This window comes from Moschus berezovskii, chromosome 1 (assembly GCF_049115385.1).
Source record: "Moschus berezovskii isolate FMDL1 chromosome 1, NW_MosBer_1.0, whole genome shotgun sequence".
Taxonomy (NCBI): domain Eukaryota; kingdom Metazoa; phylum Chordata; class Mammalia; order Artiodactyla; family Moschidae; genus Moschus; species Moschus berezovskii.
In genome coordinates, this window is record NC_142460.1 from 163,725,089 (window position 1) to 163,743,314 (window position 18,226).

Below are 18,226 nucleotides of genomic sequence, written 5' to 3' on the forward strand. Positions count from 1 at the left end.
AGCACTGATGCTGCTTCAGAATTTTATGAGCATACTACTAACTGTAAGAAAAAGATGGTAGGAAAGCCCTCTTGACCAGACAGTTAACAACTGCCAAACAGATGAAGCAAAGAGATTTTGACTTCTCTATCAATATAACAACCATTTTTTAATTTAATAACCATTTTTATTGCTTAACCATCTTTTGAGAGCCAACCTTCCTGTTAGAGATATTATAAAATTGACAATTGCTTTACACCTAGTCATACGGTTTTATTATGAGAGTCTAGTTGTGGCTTTAATAAAGTCTGGCCCTGCTACACAAATATTACCACAAAGAAGTACCTCACTGATTCTAAAAGCTAAAACCAACCATCCTGCAACCCAAGTTATATATTGTTAATAATTCTTCCCAACTTGTAAATGGTCTATGGTGACTTATTTCCACATAGCAAATCTCTCAACTTACTTACTTTGAAATATGCTTTGCAAAATATGTATTTCAGAAAATGTACCAAGAAGCTACAATTATCAGTACCTGGGAGCAATAACAGCAACAACAAAAACTCATCAAGATGAGTATGAGTACTGGATACAAATCATTGTAGATTTATGAAAAAGGATTGGATTTTGGAAACACGTTTATCTGCTTGTTTGTACATTTGGGTACATTCAAAATTGACTTTAATGAAGCTTCTTGGATTTGCCAGTGAGTTCCTTGGTATCATAGGTGACTATGAATTCAAACATGTATCCTTGTGAATTCCTTAATTTTCATAGAAAGAAGTCTGCCCACCTTTACAACTCACACATACACAGAAACTTGGCTGAATGTTAAGCCATGTGGTTCTTCCCTTATATATACTATGACCAACTCTACCAGATTGCCTGAGACTGACCTGGTTTTATCACTGAAAGTCCTGCGTCTCAGAAAACCCCTCGGTCTAACTAAAACCAGGTAGTTAATTACCCTTCTTACATGAAAACACGGACATGCAATAAAATAAGTCCTCATTGCTACTGGGCATAAAAAATTCAGATTGAAGCTAGGTTCTTAGCCTAGAACTTCCAGATCCTTAGAAAGTCCACAGCTTCTTGAAATTATAGTTAAAGTGTGGTGCACGTGTGCATTTTCTGTTGGAAGACTTACAGTTTTTATCAGATTTTTAATGTAGCTCCTCTAAAAAATTAAAGAAAGTGTTTATGTGGAAGATTGCCTCGAGTGTGACCAATCATTTGTCTAGATGTTCTGTTTCGCTTCACTGCACTTTGGATGAGGCCATCAGTTATTAGGACAACCCAGAGCTGTCTGCCTCTGTAAGGAAGCTAACAAGGACATTGTTTACTATATCATGCTGTTCCTTGTATAAGAATTTTTCAATTCTTCACCTCTGAAGAGACTTGCATTAGTTCTCTCTAATCTTTCCTTGTAATGGTATTATTTTAAAAATAGGTCTCGTATGAGAAATCTCTGCAGCTCACACTCAATTTTTCTGTCAACCTAAAACTGCTCTAAAAAATAAAGTCTATTAAAAATAGACCTCGTGGTCTTAAATGATGTTTGAAATAGACGAGTAGCAGTGAGGCTCTAGAGATGGAAGAAAACTGATTCTGGTTCACTTTTCATTATCGAGGACAGCTCTGGGGTTCTGGGCTTTCCCAGAAGCTTAATAAGTGGCACTTCCCAGGAGACCATAGGCACCTGGGTGATAATTGTACTTCTAAATCTACAGTGTTTGATTTTTTTTTTAATACGGTCCATTCTTGCCTAGAGAATCTCATGGACAGAGGACCCTGGTGGGCTACAGTCCATGGGGTCATAAAGAGTTGGACATGACTGAAATGACTTCGTGAAAGTTGCTCAGTCATGTCTGACTCTTTGTGACCCCCTGGACTATACAGTCCATGGAATTCTCCAGGCCAGAATACTGTAGTGGGTAGCCTTTCCCTTCTCCAGGAAATCTTCCCAACCCAGGGATCGAACCCAGATCTCCCACATTGCAGGCAGATTCTTTACCACCTGAGCCACAGGGGAAGCCCAAAATGACTTAGCAGGCATGCAAAGATAGCAAAGGCTTCCTAGGTGGCACAAGTGGTAAAGAATTAGCCTACCAGTGTAGGAGATGCAAGAGGTGTGTGTTTAATCCCTGGGAAGCTTCCCTGGAGGAGGAAATGGTGACCCACCCCAGTATTCTTGCCTGGAGAAGCCCATGGACAGAGAAGACTGGTGGGCTACAGTCCATGAGGTCGCAAAGAGTTAGATAGGACTGAGCACATAGTTTAGCAAAAGACAGCACAGAGACACCCGCTAGTGGTTGGAAGACATCAGTGGGGTGAGAAGTTCATTGTATTTCCCACCTTTTCTGATTGGCTCGATCTCACTACTGTAATTTTTGGAAGGCTCTTGTTGAGAAGGTTCTGGGAGGTTGAATCCCATTATTCTGTGCAGGGAGAGACTGGAAATCCCTGGGCAAATCATTTATATTCCATCTTACACACTTTTCCATCATGAGATCAGGCTAGTAATTTCTCTTTTTATAGGATGGAATTTGTAAGCTGGGAGGATGAAGACTAACACGGCGCCCTAGGTCCACAGATGTGAGCTTGCTCAGCAAAGCCTCAGTCACTCAGAACTAATTCTAAATAAGCCAGGCAGGGGCCTTTAGTTTAGACATGAAGAGCCAATTGGGAAGACAGACGAGCGTGAGCTGCTGGTTGTCCCTATGCCCTTCTGGTTTCTCTCTAGTTTGTTGGAGTCAAACAGCAATTGTGAGTGCTATGGCAAACAGACCAGTGAATGACTGAAGAAAAATTGAGAGAGTAGCTTTGACATATATATGTTACCTCGTGTAAATAGATAGCCAGTGGGGAGCTGCTGTACAACACGGGGAGCCCAGCTCAGTGCTTTGTGATAACTTAGAGGGGTGGGGTGGAGGGAGGCTCGAGAGGGAGGGAATATATGTATACATACGGCCAATTCATGTTGTTGTACAGCAGAAACTAACAAAATACTGTAAAGCAATTATCCTGCAATAAACAAATAAATTACAAAAGAAGCCCTTCGAATGCTCGTGAAATGTGGACACACTTTCAGCAATAACTTAGCATCTCTTTGGTGAATGTGATGCTATGTCAGGGCTGATGATCAGCGGGTCAGAACCTACACAGGGACCTCAGTGTTTGGCCTCTGAGCAGAGGAACAGGGCCACCCACCATGTCATCTACGGTGCTCTGTATCTCCAGACTTTGATGGTAGGATCTGACAACTGGATTCAGCAGGTGAGAATTAATAGCATGTTTGAAACCAAATAAGGAAGTCACAAAAGTTCTGAAACCCAACTGTGAGCGTATTACTTCTAAGTCTCCACTTCAACTCCAGAGGTACTGCTGTTGATGTATAAACAGCAGAACGGACAATTGATACTTTTCAGTGAGAGAAGAGCCCCTGTGAGTTTCAGCCCCGCTCTCCCCTGGCTAACTAATGTTAATCATCCTCACTTTTTAGGGGGCCACCAGGCCTCTGGACCCATTTAGACTCTAGACTTGGGAAAACATGCCATTTTAATTAAAAAATAATTACTAAATTAGTTCAGGAATGCTATTGAGTCTTTAAAAGGAAGGAAATTCTGACACATGTTACAGCGTGGATTCACCTCCAACACACTCAGTGAGATAAGCCAGGCACAGAAAGAAACGCAATCCGATTCTGCTGATTCATATGAGATTCCTAGACTTTCCTGGGTTGGGAAGATCCCCTCGAGAAGGAATGGCAACGAACTCCAGTGTTCTTGCCTAGGAAATCCCATGGACAGAGAAGCCTGCTGGGCTACAGTCCGTGGGGTTGCAAAGAGCAGGACATGACTTAGAGACTAGCACACACATAGACTTGGGGTAGTTGCCAGGGCCCAGGGGAGGAGAAGTGGGGAGCTGGTGCTTAACGGGGACCGAGTTTCAGTTGGGGAAGATGAAAAGAATTCTGGAGGTGGATGGTGGTGATGGTTGCCCAGCAATGTGAATGGACTTAATGCCACTGAACCAAACACTTAGAAAAGGTACATTTTATGTTATAATATTTTACCACAATAAAGACAAACTTAATTTGCATATTCATTCCACAAGCACTTATTGAATGGCTATGCAGGTCGAGTTTTATGCCAGGAGCTGGGAGATAGAAGGATGGATTGGACACAGTGCCTACCTCAGGAAAGGCCATAAACATTTCTATGAAGACATCATCAATTTGATGAACCATTTTTTTTGCTTTCTTTATGATGTCCTTCTTGGATATTCAATTTTTTTTGTTTGTTTAAGAAACAGTTTAACTCTGTAAGTATTATTCAGTGATGATATTAATGAAAATAAATACTGCATTTTGAAATGTTAAGTACTCTAACTTTTAATTCCTCCACAATGAATGAAGCTAACTATTGTCCTTGGGGGCTTCCCAGGTGGCCCTTGTGGTAAAGAACCTGCCTGTCAATGCAGGAGACACAAGTGACAGAGGTTGAATCCCTGGGTTGGGAAGGAGAAGGGCATGACAGCTTACTCCAGCATTCTTGCCTGGAGAATTCCATGGACAGAGGAGTCTGGCAGGCTGCAGTCCATGGGGTCACAGAGAGTTGGACGTGACTTAGCAAATGAGCGTGTGCGTGCGCGCACACACACACACACACACACACACACACACTGTACTTGGGAGGGTCACAGATTGTTGATAAAGTCCCTCATTTCTAGGACAACAGGGGTTTGTCTGCTGTTAAGTCTCAGTGGGGAATGGGCAGGGAAGGAAGGCAAGGTGGGAGGTGGGAAGCAGGCGGGGGAGGCATTCGAAGACAAGTGCAACAGCAAAATCAATAGGCGTTGTCCACTGACTATCAATTAAGCCTTCTGGGTTTTGATTTTGATAAGCCAGCTGGCAGTTTTGTGGGAACTCGCCCAATAAACAATAATTCCAGACAATTGTGTCCCTTAGAAGGATTCAGAAGTCTATTTTCAAATGAGGTGGTAATGAGAACCTTGCTTTGTATGTGGAGACAGCAGAAAGAAAAATAAAACCACTGGGAAGACCCAAGTAGGTGGAAACAAAATGAGAATGACCCAGATGGGAGACCGAGGCTTGTTTCTGGAAGATGCTTGAAAGGCACGGGGTGATTTTCAAACTTACTGTGGGGTAGGGGTGCGAGCAGAACACCGTGTACTTTCGAATGATGCCATTCAGCTTGAGGGGTGGGAGCCAGGACACGAAGACCATGGAGGCTGAGGCCGCTGCTGCCTTGACTCCGGCAGGGGGACCTGGAACTGGAAAAGTAGAACATTCAGTCACAAAATGATGGTACTTCCCCCTCCTTCAATGCTGCACCCAGCTCTGTCCGCCTACCCCTCAGGACCCCACTGGCCTGGCCACTCTCTCTGCTCTGCTCTTCAGGAGTCGGTGTTGGAGTCTGAATTGTGTCCCTGAAAACCTGTGGCAACTACAAACTGGTACTTGCCAATCCACCTCTACAAGGATTAAATCATGGCCACTGCAACTTCTGACTTTCAGCACCTCTGGAAAGCAGTTCAGTGTGGAAATCAGGAGTGAGGCCCTCTGTGCTCTGGGAAGAACGGGCAAAACAAGCCTTCAGATAGAGGAGAACATTTTATGAGCCCACTTCTCGCCTCTCCTCATATCTAGAAGAGCACTAAAATCTTTCATGGTGCCGTCTGCTCCTAATGACCAGCAGTGAGTCTCTGCCAAAATGTATGTTTGATTGTGAGTAACCCCTTCACAAAAGTCATATATACACTGACTATCCCCCTACCTCTTTGGGGTGGTTTCTCAGAGCTATCTGAAAACCTGTCTCCCGGGATATAGTCCTCATGGCATCTGGTCCCATCACTTCATGGGAAATAGATGGGGAAACAGTGTCAGACTTCATTTTCTGGGGCTCCAAAATCACTGCAGATGGTGACTGCAGCCATGAAATTAAAAGACGCTTACTCCTTGGAAGGAAAGTTATGACCAACCTAGATAGCATATTAAAAAGCAGAGACATTACTTTGCTAACAAAGGTCCATCTAGTAAAGGCTATGGTTTTTCCAGTGGTCATGTATGGATGTGAGAGTTGGACTGTGAAGAAAGCTGAGCGCAGAATTGATGCTTTTGAACTGTGGTGCTGGAGAAGACTCTTTCGAGTCCCTTGGACTGCAAGCAGGTCCAACCAGTCCATCCTAAAGGAGACCAGTCCTGGGTGTTCATTGGAAGGACTGATGCTAAAGCTGAAACTCCAATACTTTGGCCACCTCATGCGAAGAGTTGACTCATCGGAAAAGACCCTGATGCTGGGAGGGATTGGGTGAAGGAGGAGAAGGGGACAACAGAGGATGAGATGGATGGATGGCATTACCGACTCGATGGACATGAGTTTGAGTAAACTCCAGGAGTTGGTGATGGACAGGGACACCTGGAGTGCTGCGATTCATGGGGTCGCAAAGAGTCTGACGTGACTGAGTGACTGAACTGAACTGAATGCCACAAATAAAACTTAATTCACAACTCTCACATTGTGCTTCTTTTTTTCCCAGTTGATACCCACATGTTGAAGCTCTAACTCTACTACCCCAGAAAGAGAGATGGTATCTTTACAGAGACAATCAAGATAAAGTGGGGTCATTTGGGTGAGCCCTGACCCAGTGTGGCTGGTGTCTTTGTGAAAAAGGAGGTGTGGACACAGAGAAGCCGTGGCAGGGGGAAACGATGTAAAGACACAGGGAGAAGATGCCCACCTGCAAGCTGAGCTGTGCTCCCTCACAGCCCTTGGGAGGAACAGACCCCGCCTACACCTTGACCTTGACCTTCTGGCCTCCAGAACTGTGAGAGGACACATTCCTGCTGTTGGTCCCCCAGTCTGAGGGATATTGTTAAGCCACCCTGGGTGCTGACACAATGTCTCTCTGACCAATGATCTGAGAACTGCATAAGCCGTATTCTTGGCCATATCCCCTAGAGCTCACTTCAACAAGAAACCTGCTCAATCATTTTACCCAGTGTGTTCAGTCACTCGGTCATGTCTGACTCTTTGTGACCCCATGGACTGTAGCCTGCCAGGATCCTGTGTCCATGGGATTTCCCAGGCAAGAATACTGGAGTGGGTTGCCGTTTCCTCCTCCAGGGGATTTTCCTGACTCAGGGATTGAATCTGTGTCTCCTGCATCTCCTACATTGCAGACAGATTCTTTACTGCTGCTCCACTTGGGAAGCTGCCATACTACACTTGAATTTCCCACAATGTCTGATCATCTTTGATATCTGATCAAAGTCTCCATTCTCTGTCACCCCTAGGTAATATCTGATCAACCTCATTTGCCTTCTGCAAAATTCCAGTGAGGTCAATTTAGCCTGAATGCCCTTCCTCCCTGATGTTTCCTTTTAGTCAAACCTTTTATTTATGTATTTATTTTGGCTGTGCTGGATCTTTGCTGCTGTGTGTGGGCTTTCTCTGGTTGTGGTGCATGGGTTTCTCATTGCTGTAGCTTCTCTTGTTGCAGAGCAAGTGCCTAGACCTCCTCTCTGCAGCAAGGTGCTCTTAGAACTCACACATCTAACAAACATCCGATCACCCCAGCATTTTCACTCTTGACTCATAAACCTTAGAACTATCCTTTTCCAAACAGGGCTCACCACCTTCTCTCTGACGCCTCCCTCCTCCCCTAGTTCAGGGAATGAAACAGCCATCTTCTTGGTTGCAAGAGCCAAACCTTAGAATTTCTCTTCCCTCCTCACTGCCTGTCAGTGGACATATAAAGTTGCCCTTTAAACCTCCATGTGGACAAATCCAGTCAGATACTGGGCTTTCTTCCTGGCTCTATGTCATTCCTTAGAACTGGACCCTATTTTAGGTCCCCAGATGTGGGGTGCATCTCCCACATCAGGTCATTGACACATGATGACCGACAGCCTTAGGCTCCTCTTGCCTGGGATCATTTCCCACCCTCCACCTCGTCCTTGACAACTCTTACTCATCACTCATCTTCTGCTAACTCCCACTTTCTCAAGAAAACCCTCTCTGTCACCAGCTTTGATGAGGTTAAGACTCCCGGGTTCTCTGAAGACTCTTCTTCATGACACTTGGGGTCATAACCCACTCAGGAGTGACTGGTAAATATACAACTCCCCCACCAGCCGGCAAACCTCACCAGATCATCCTGTTCTCTTCTGTGTCTCCAGGGCCCTGGCCAGCATCTGGAACATATGAGGTCCTCCAAGCAGACTTTCTAAATGATCTCAGTGTGGCAGGCAGGGTTCTAAGAGAGTGCCCAAGATTCTCACCCCCTGATGTACACACCTGTGTAATTACTTCCCCCTCCATGTGGGTGGTACCTGTCACTGTGATGGATGGATCATTCTCAAAATCAGGTTACATGTTGTGCAAAGGTGAAGGGATTTTGCAGATATATTAAGGACACAATCAGCTGGCTTTAAGTTAATTGAAAGGGGAATACCTTGGGTGGGCCAGACCTAATCAGATGAGCAGCTTAAAAGAGGGTCTAGAGGTCAGACAGGGATTGGAACTGTAGAGACAAGGTTCTGTGGGTGACGAGGGCCAAGCTGCCCCTTTGTGACCACATGACCGTGAGACCCTGCTGGGCCACATGACAGGGATAGGGGCATGGCCTCTTGGAGCCAAGAAGATAGTCTCAGCCCTGAGGTCACATGGAAATGGATCCTGCTCAATACCAGTGAACTTGGGCTTCCCAGGTGGCTCACCAGGTAAAGAACCTGCCTGCCAATGCAGGAGGCATAAGAGACGTGGGTTCGATCCCCAGGCTGTTAAGATCCCCTGGAGGGGAGCATAGAAATCTACTCCAGGATTCTTGTGTGGGGCTTCCCTCATAGCTCAGTTGGTAAAGAATTTGCCTGCAATGTAGGAGACCCTGGTTTGATTCCTGGGTCAGGAAGATCCCCTGGAGAAGGGATAGGCTACCCACTCCAGTATTCTTGGGCCTCCCTTGTGGCTCAGCTGCTAAAGAATCCACCTGCAATGTGGGAGACCTGGGATCGATCTCCGGGTTGGGAAGAGCCCCTGGAGAAGGGAAAGGCCACCCAATCCCATATTCTGGCCTGGAGAAGTCCATGGACTGTATAGTCTATGGGGTCGCAAAGAGTCGGACACGACTGAGCGACTTTCACTTTCTCTCAGTCTTGCCTGGAGAATCCCATGGATAGAGGAGCCTGGCAGGCTACGGTCCATAGTGTCGCAAAGAGTTGGACACGACTAAGCATATGCACACCAGTGAACTTGGGTGAGGACCTAACCTCAGGTGAGACTCCAGGCCCAGTAACCATGGTGATTTCAGTCTGTGAGGTCCTGAATGGGGGGTACTCAGACAACGGAACCTGGACTTCTGACCCCAGGAAATGGTCAGATAATGAATTTGTAGTTTTTTAAGTTTTTGAGGATTTGCTGTACAACATAGAAAATACATCCACACAGTCCAGCCATCTAATAGTGTATCTTAATGTGAAACATCAACGTTATTGCTCTGTAAAAATACTGTCTTGATTTGAAGTAAGACAGAAGTCTAAAGATCTTACAGACACTTCAGTCAACTTCATTTTTATCATCATCATTTTTCTGGCCTCGATGATCAGCCACAGGCAGGGGTGTGCATGTGTGTGTATGTGGTTTATGGCTTGTCTGGTGTGTGTAGTATTTGTGTATGTGATGTGTGCTTTGTGATTTGTGTGATGTGTGAAATGTGTGTGTATAGTATGCCTGCATGTGTATTGTGCAAATGGTGTGTTTGTGTGCATGTGGAGTACGTGATACATGGTGTGTGTGTGGTATGTGTAATGTGTGTTTATAGTGTGTGTGCACATGTGTAATGTATGTGTATGTGGTGTGTGTGGTGTGTATGGTATGTGTCGTGTGAGTGCATGTATATACTGTGTGGGTGTGTCTGGTGTGTGTGGTTTGTGGTGTTTGTGGTGTGTATGCAGTTTATGTGTGCATGTGTGTGGTGTGTGTGGCTTGTAGTGTGTGTGTATTGTGTACATGTGCATGCTTGTCATGTATGTGTATGTGATGTGTGTGGAGTGTGTGTGGTATGTATAGTGTAAGTACATGTTTGTGGTGTGTGTGGTTTGTGCATATTGTATATTTGTGTGGTGCATGTGTATGTGGTATGTGGTGTGTGTGTGTTATGTACAGTGTAAGTATAGTGCACAGTGTGTGTACTGTGTATGTGAGTATGTGTGTCATGCATTTGTATGTGATGTGTGTGATGTGTGCGTGTTCTGTATAATGTAAGTATATGTGCATAGTGCATGTACTGTGTATGTGTGCATGTGTGTCACGCATGTGTATGTGATGTGTGTGATGTGTGTGTGTTCTGTATAATGTAAGTATATGTGCATAGTGCATGTACTGTGTATGTGTGCATGTGTGTCCTGTATGTGTATGTGATGTGTGTGATGTGTGTGTGTTCTGTATGATGTAAGTATATGTGCACAGTGTGTGTACTGTGTATGTGAGTATGTGTGTCCTGTATGTGTATGTGATGTGTATGATGTGTGCGTGTTCTGTATAATGTAAGTATATGTGCATAGTGCATGTACTGTGTATGTGTGCATGTGTGTCATGCATGTGTATGATGTGTGTGTGTTCTGTATGATGTAAGTATATGTGCATAGTGCATGTACTGTGTATGTGTGCATGTGTGTCCTGTATGTGTATGTGATGTGTGTGATGTGTGTGTGTTCTGTATAATGTAAGTATATGTGCATAGTGCATGTACTGTGTATGTGTGCATGTGTGTCCTGTATGTGTATGTGATGTGTGTGATGTGTGTGTGTTCTGTATAATGTAAGTATATGTGCATAGTGCATGTACTGTGTATGTGTGCATGTGTGTCCTGTATGTGTATGTGATGTGTATGATGTGTGCGTGTTCTGTATGATGTAAGTATATGTGCATAGTGCGTGTACTGTGTATGTGTGCATGTGTGTCCTGTATGTGTATGTGATGTGTGTGATGTGTGTGTGTTCTGTATGCTGCTGCTGCTGCTAAGTCAATTCAGTCGTGTCCGACTCTGTGTGACCCCTAGATGGCAGCCCACCAGGCTCCCCCGTCCCTGGGATTCTCCAGGCAAGAACACTGGAGTGGGTTGCCATTTCCTTCTCCAACGTGTGAAAGTGAAAAGTGAAAATGAAGTCTCTCAGTCGTGTCAGACTTGTAGCGACCCCACGGACTGCAGCCCCCTAGGCTCCTCCATCCATGGGAATTTCTAGGCAAGAGTACTGGAGTGGCTTGCCATTGCCTTCTCCGGGTGTTCTGTATAGTGTAAGTATATGTGCATAGTGCGTGTACTGTGTGTGTGTGCATGTGTGTCATGCACGTGTATGTGATGTGTGTGGTGTCTGTGTGCACCTGTGTGTGCGTGTGACCCACCACCACACCTGGGCCCACTGGAGCCACAGCTCCACATGGCTTCTCTGAGCCATGAGCAGGAGACACGGAGCTGCAGGGGCATACCCACAATGGGTGGATCCTCACACCCAAGCAGTCTCCATCACACTCCAGTGCATCTGGCCTTTGCTCTCACAGGAGCTGTGCTTTCCAAACAGCCTTTAAAGTGGGAAAATCCTGTAAAGTGTCATGTGGGAGACCCATGTATAACATGATGGAAGTGGAGGGGCTCTTCCTGAAGCCGAGCAGGGAGTTCCCCAGGGGCTTCCTCATCACCACTGGGCACCTCTCCGGTCCCCAGGAGCCCATGTGAGAATCCCCATAGTGCAGGGAGTTTTGATGCCCACAGTGTGGAAGGCCTCCTGGGATGTCCTGGTCTACTGTGTGGCTGTGTGTGTGACGACTGCACAGAGCAAATCCCAAGCCTGCCAGCTGCAGCAGGACTCTGGAGCAGGGCTGATACAAAGCCTTCTGTGTTTCCTGAAGGGTGGCATTGCTGGTGGCTAGACAAGTACACACACACACAAACACACACATACACACACAGAGTCCATCACTTCTAAGGTAAACCAAGGTGCGGTTACTCTATCCTAATCTGAGAACACACTATCCGTGCCGTCCAGGGGATGCATGGCTCAAGACAGGAATGGCCAGAGGACTCAGAAATATCCTGATTCTGTTGCTTTTTCTCTTGCTCTTAAGCTCCACTTTCAGATGTCCTAACAAGGAGATTGTTAACCAGGGCAGGAGAGACCAAAGATCACATATCACAGTTCCTGCTGACCTTCCCACAGGTCTGTTCACAGAGCTCTGTGCACTGCGATGCGTTCAGTAAATATTTGCGCTTAAACCATCTCTATTTATACATGTGCAATGTTTACTTTGCAGAAAAGGATCAAGGCTGAAACTACCTTATGCATGCAGGATCAAAATAATTGGAAAATTATTAGATTGTGTTTGTGTGTGTTCTGTTTCTCCATGGCTTTGCTCAGATTACAATCTCAGCAAATAAAACGGTATTAGGATTTCACAAACATTTCAGAATTCAGAATTAGTTGTCTTGTGTTCAGAACCAGAAAGCTAGATCCACAAGTAATCTTTTGTGGTCTTGATGCAATAATAAAAATGCAAGTTCTCATTGATTGAACAGTTCTCATTGAACACTGGGAAGAGAATCTGAAATGTAAGCAATTCTTCCAGACCTCAAGAATGTTTCCATGGACCATGACTATGGTCCTGATGGATCTGAGACTATGTCTACGGACCCAATAATATGTCCAACAGTCTACATCACAGATGTATACGAAGGATCTCCATATTCTTGGAGAATATGACCAAGAATCTTTATAGACACTGATAAACCAGTTCAATTGCTCAGTCATGTCCGACTCTTTGCGACCCCATGGACTGCAGTACACCAGGCTTCCCCATCCATCACCAACTCCCAGAGCCTGCTCAAACTCATGTCCATTGAGTCAGTGATGCCATCCAACCATCTCCTCCTCTGTCATTCCCTTCTCTTCCTGCTCTCAATCTTTCCCAGCATCAGGGTCTTTTCCAAGAAGTCTGTTCTTTGCATGAGGTGGCCAAAGTATTGGAGCTTCAGCTTCAGCCTCGGTCCTTCCAATGAATATTCAGGGTTGATTTCCTTTAGGATTGGCTGGTTTGATCTCCTTGTTGTACAAGGGACTCTCAAGAGTCTTCTCCAGCACCACAGTTCAAACGCATCAATTCTTCAGCACTCAGCCTTCTTTTTGGACCAACTCACATTCATGGCTGGCACAATTCTTCACCGTTTCTAGACTGGTGAGTTTTTTATGCGACTCTGGGAGACAGGATTATTGTTATAATAGTTTTTCTCTCCTTTCCTTCAATCTCTATTCTGCTTCTTTTTGAACATGCTAATGACTCATCCCAAGTAAATACTGGCCCTCAGTTTTGTATCACTCTTTATCCATCCACTACCACAAGTGGGATTCCTGACCTCCTTCTAGGGGTACCTGATATATCTGAGTCAGGACGTTCCGTAATCAATTGCATCTCCCCTTACTATTAGCACTGGAAATGAAAGAAGGGAATCACTGATTTAACAATTAGACTTTGGGTCTCAGGGCCAAGCTTTGAGATAGAACTCTGTGATGATTTCTAAATTTGGAGGAGTAATTAAAAATTGACCCCAATGAGGGAGCAGTAGAGAGCCTTCCCCTTTCACTGGATTTTTGTACTTTCTTCTGAAAAATGCAGGTGTCAAAATTCATGTTGCCAATCAACTTGTTCTTTAAATACTAATTCCGGTGACATCTGTGTTACTGCTTAGCAATGCAAAAGACAGTTCCACCCTTGCTCTGAAGGAGTGGAGATCAAATAATCAAATGTCTAGTGTCAGGAACCATCCCACTATGTGTCAAGCTAGGTGATGTTTGCACACATCAATTCACTTTTTAGATTTTAATTCTCTGCAGTCTGATTGTCACGGAAATTTGGTACATGAAGATGGCTCAGTTCAGAGAAAGTGTGATAAGATGCCAAAGTCTCCTGGGCAGCAGGTGACATAACAAACATCTTGACAAGACTCTTTGTTTATTGTATTTTAAAAATTAGGGACTTCCCTGGTAGTCCAGTGGCTGAGACCCCACACTTTCAATGCAGTGGGCCTGGGTTTGATCCTTGGTCAGGTAACTAGAGCCCACATGCTTCTAGCTAAAAGGTAGTGTGTGCTGCAACTGAAATCCAGCACAGCCAAATAAGTAAATAATTTTAAAAATTATTTTAAATTTATTTATTGTGTCTTAAATTTTAAATTTAAATGTATTTAAAAATTAAATTATTTAAATAATAATTTAAAGAATTAAATTATTCACTCAGGACATAGCTTTGCAGACATCTCTTTTAACCTGTGGCTTCCTAATGGCATGGTATTTTGACCTTCAGTCAGTGAAGTCACTCAGTCGTGTCCGACTCTTCGCAACCCATGGACTGCAGCCCACCAGGCTCCTCCGTCCATGGGATTTTCCTGGCAAGAGTACTGGAGTGGGTTGCCATTGCCTTAGATTTCCCTAAAGAATCCAAAAACTGAGCAAAGTGACTGGCACCTGCCCGTAACTGGGAATAATTACTCGTGTGTTCTAGAAAGACTGGGGGTGATGAGATTTAATCTGTGTGCAGGAACTAGAATGCAAGAAGGGCTAGTGATAATGATGGTGGGAGGGTGGATGGATAGGCTGCTTCAGGGGCAGGGCTGGGTTCCCTGAGGGGAGAGCAGAGAAAGGTGCTGTGAACATCAGGGGAGTATCCTCAGGAGACAGACAAGCTGAAGGGGAGAATGTCTCCAGGCCTCCAAGTGCGGGTCCCTAGCCTTGTTCCCACAGGACAGTCATGAGGCGAAGCAGCAGCATGCTTATATCCTAGGTAGCAAAGGACATTGGGCTTCCCAGGTGACGCTAGTGGTAAAGAACCCACCTGCCAATGCAGGAGACACAAGAGACGCAGGTTCAATCCTTGGGTTGGGAAGATCCCCTGGGGAAGGGCATGGCAATCCACCCAGTATTCTTGCCTGGAGAACCCCATGGGCAGAGGACCCTGGTGGGCTATAATCCATAGGGCCACAGAAAGTTGGACATGATTGAGTGACTGAACACATACACACACACACACTCATACACATACACTCACACACACACACTAACATACAGTAAAGGACATCTACTCCACCCATACACAGGCAGTCATGGGCAGTGAACAATAGCTCTCCCACCCCTGCCCTGACCAGCTTCCTAGGGAACTTAGGACTGAAAGAAGTTTAAAAAAAAATTGTGGAACCAAAACAGCACAAAATTTAGGTGTAGTGGTTGCATCTCAACCCTGGCTCTGGTGTAATTCTTAACTCCAATCTGGAAAATTCCATACAATTATCAATTTGACATCAGTCGCCCCTTCCTTTATTAAGGTGGAAACTGCTTTTTCACTATTGCTATAATATGTTTGCTCACGCTTCATCATTCAGTAACGTCTGGCTTTTTGTGACCTCCATGGAGCCCGCCAGGCTACTCTGTCCATGGGATTTCCTAGGGAAGCATACTAGAGTGGGTTGCTATTTCCTTCTTCAGCTATAATATGTATCAGAAGTCAAATTATTCTTCAACACATCTTGGATAAGGCACCCCAGGCTTTCCCTTCATATAAAAAATGATTTGCCATACAGGTTTTGTAGGATTGGGAAACAGCCATATAACCAAGTCCAAACTGCATGGAACAGTAAGATTAGTGATCTGAGAAATGTGCTATAATTAAAATTTTACTAAATCATCAAAAACCCTTTTAAAAGTGAAAGTTGCTCAGTCGTGTCCGACTCTTTGCGACCCCATGGACTATACAGTCCATGAAATTCTCCACCCAGAATACTGGAGTGGGTAGCCTTTCCCTTCTCCAGTGGATCTTCCTGACCCAGGAAACAACCCGGGGTCTCCTGCATTGCAGGCAGATTCTTTATCAACTGAACTATGAGGGAAGCCCCAAAAACCCTTGTAAGAAATTTTTTAAAATTAACATGAAATTCTCAAATTGAGGGCTTATTCTAATGTTACTCCAAAGCTGGCAAAGCATAGGATGATGTAGATTATTACATAAATTTTAAGTGGACAGATGGAAATGGTCAGAGCTTACACCATCTGAAGAGTCACTGAAATTATTCTATTGGGCATCCCAGGTGGCTCTAGTGGTAAAGAATCTGCCTGCCAATGCAGGAGATGTAAGAGACCTGGGTTTGATCCCTGGGTTGAGAAGAACTCCTGGAGCAGGGCATGGCAATCCACTCCAGTATTCTTGCCTGGAGAATCCCACAGATAGCCGAGACTGGTGGGCTACAGCCCGTGGGGTTGCAGAGGCGGACACAACTGAAGTAACTTAACATGTGGCCCCCCAAAAAGAATGAAAAATTACAGGGGAAGAGAGAAACAATGGATAAATCAAACAAAGGTGACACAGGGAGTGTGGTCTGAATTGTGCTGGGATATTTTAGGAGGGCAGCAAAAAGTTTTCCAGGAGCCAAGTCAGGAACCAGTGGGTGAATTAACCCTCTGACCCAGCCTTTCCGACAATGGCTCCTTCTTGGGAATGCTGCCACGTGGCAGGAGCCTCCTGTGTGTCCCCTGGAGGTTCAGACAGGACCTGAGACCCCCACGACCTGCCGCTGTGCTCACCATCCTCTTTGGTCCGGGTGAAGATCTGCTCGCTCCGGACGCCGTCTCCAGCCCGGGTAAAGGCCAGCACCTGGATGCTGTAGTTGGTGTATTTCTCCAGCCCATCTAGCTCTAGGGAGGGCTGTGTGGTGGTGACGTTTTTAATCTCGCCCAGCTCTGGAGGACAAGAAAACAAGAGTGTGTTACCACGGCCGTTGGCATGGCCTTACTGCTGCCCAGTGCTGGGCCCCCACCAATCACTCCCTGAAATCACTCAGGGGTGTGGGCACAGCCTTCGTGAGACCCTGACCCTCTGCAGTCTCTTGAAAAACATCATTTGCACCAAATTGCCACAGAGTGCCAGGAAGAAAGGAGGTCTGGAAAACAGCAGTTCAGTCCAGTTACATGTTATTAACCCAATGCCAACAGGCCCCTCCGGAACTGTCCCCAAGCAGGAGTAACCCAGTAGATTCCCTGCACCCTGGCCTCAGGAAGCCAGGACCACGTAGGCTCACTGCATAGGGATACTTCTAACTGCTCATTAAGAAGCTTCTTCAAGTCCAGCTTAGTTTTCTGGTTCACATAAGCAGACTCCTTTAAGGTACATGCGTTTTCTAGCACCTACTTAAACTGCGGTGGCCCAGCACACTCCTCCTGTCACCTGGAGTGAACCCCTTGCCCACATGACAGGCTGATGTGTCAGGAACGCGTCGTCAGCTAAAAATGCTTTGTGTTCTGCAGCAGGATCAGATAATGACATGCAAAGATGGAACTTTATGCTGGCCCGCCTGAAGCCCATGACGCATGGCAGCTTGAGAAAACTCCCAGGGCCTTGTGAAATACTGGCAGGGGTGCTCCCATTGGCAGAGGAGCTGGAGGAGGAGAGAGGGGCCAAAGAGCTGCCCACCTTTAGGGCAAGTGGTCATTTGTGGAATCTTTGGTGCAGCGACCCCTGTGCCTGGTGGGCTGGGTTACTGAGAACTGGGGCAGGAGATGGGCCAGGAAGGAGACCTCCTTGGAGTCTGGTCATCTCCGCACACGATGCTCACAGTGCACTCAACACTCGCAACAAGGTTTCCCGCAGGGTCTCTCGCTTTCTCTGGCCTCAGGAAACACAGCTGACACAGCATGTTGCTCCTAAGGTGCCCTGTGCTGGGCTCCCATGCTAACTCACTCACTCAACACGACTATCCTTTTGTTTCCACTGGCCATTCCTTTTACAGGATGGGAAACTGAGGCAGAGAGAGGCTCAATGTCTGCGCCAGGTCACGGATCTGAAAAACCTGGCTTAAAACTCAATATTCAAAAAACGAAGGTCATGGCACCCAGTCCCACCACTTCATGGCAAAGGAATGGGGAAACAATGGAAACAGTGATGGACTTCATTTTCTTGGGTTCCAAAATCACTGCAGATGGTGACTGCAGTCACAAAATTAGAAGATCCTTGCTCCTTGGAAGAAAAGCTATGACAAACCTAAAGGCTATGGTTTTTCCCGTGGTCATGTATGGATGTGAGAGTTGGACTGTGAAGAAAGCTGATCACTGAAGAACTGATGCTTTTGAACTGTGGTGTTGGAGAAGACTCTTGAGAGTCCCGTGGACTGCGAGGAGATCCAACCAGTC

At 45.6% G+C, this 18,226-nt stretch overlaps 1 protein-coding gene across 2 annotated transcripts in view; it reads right to left on the reverse strand.

The window, feature by feature from the left end:
- Nucleotides 1-18,226, reverse strand: part of DSCAM (DS cell adhesion molecule) — a 337,475-nt gene that overhangs the window by 96,600 nt on the left and 222,649 nt on the right. For both annotated transcript variants that reach the window (XM_088828353.1, XM_055420373.2), the window contains exons 15-16: nucleotides 16,625-16,780; nucleotides 5,144-5,277 (exon numbers count right to left, since the gene is read on the reverse strand). In XM_088828353.1, the coding sequence (XP_088684479.1) occupies nucleotides 5,144-5,277; nucleotides 16,625-16,780 (290 nt within the window). The remainder of the gene's footprint in view (nucleotides 1-5,143; nucleotides 5,278-16,624; nucleotides 16,781-18,226) is intronic.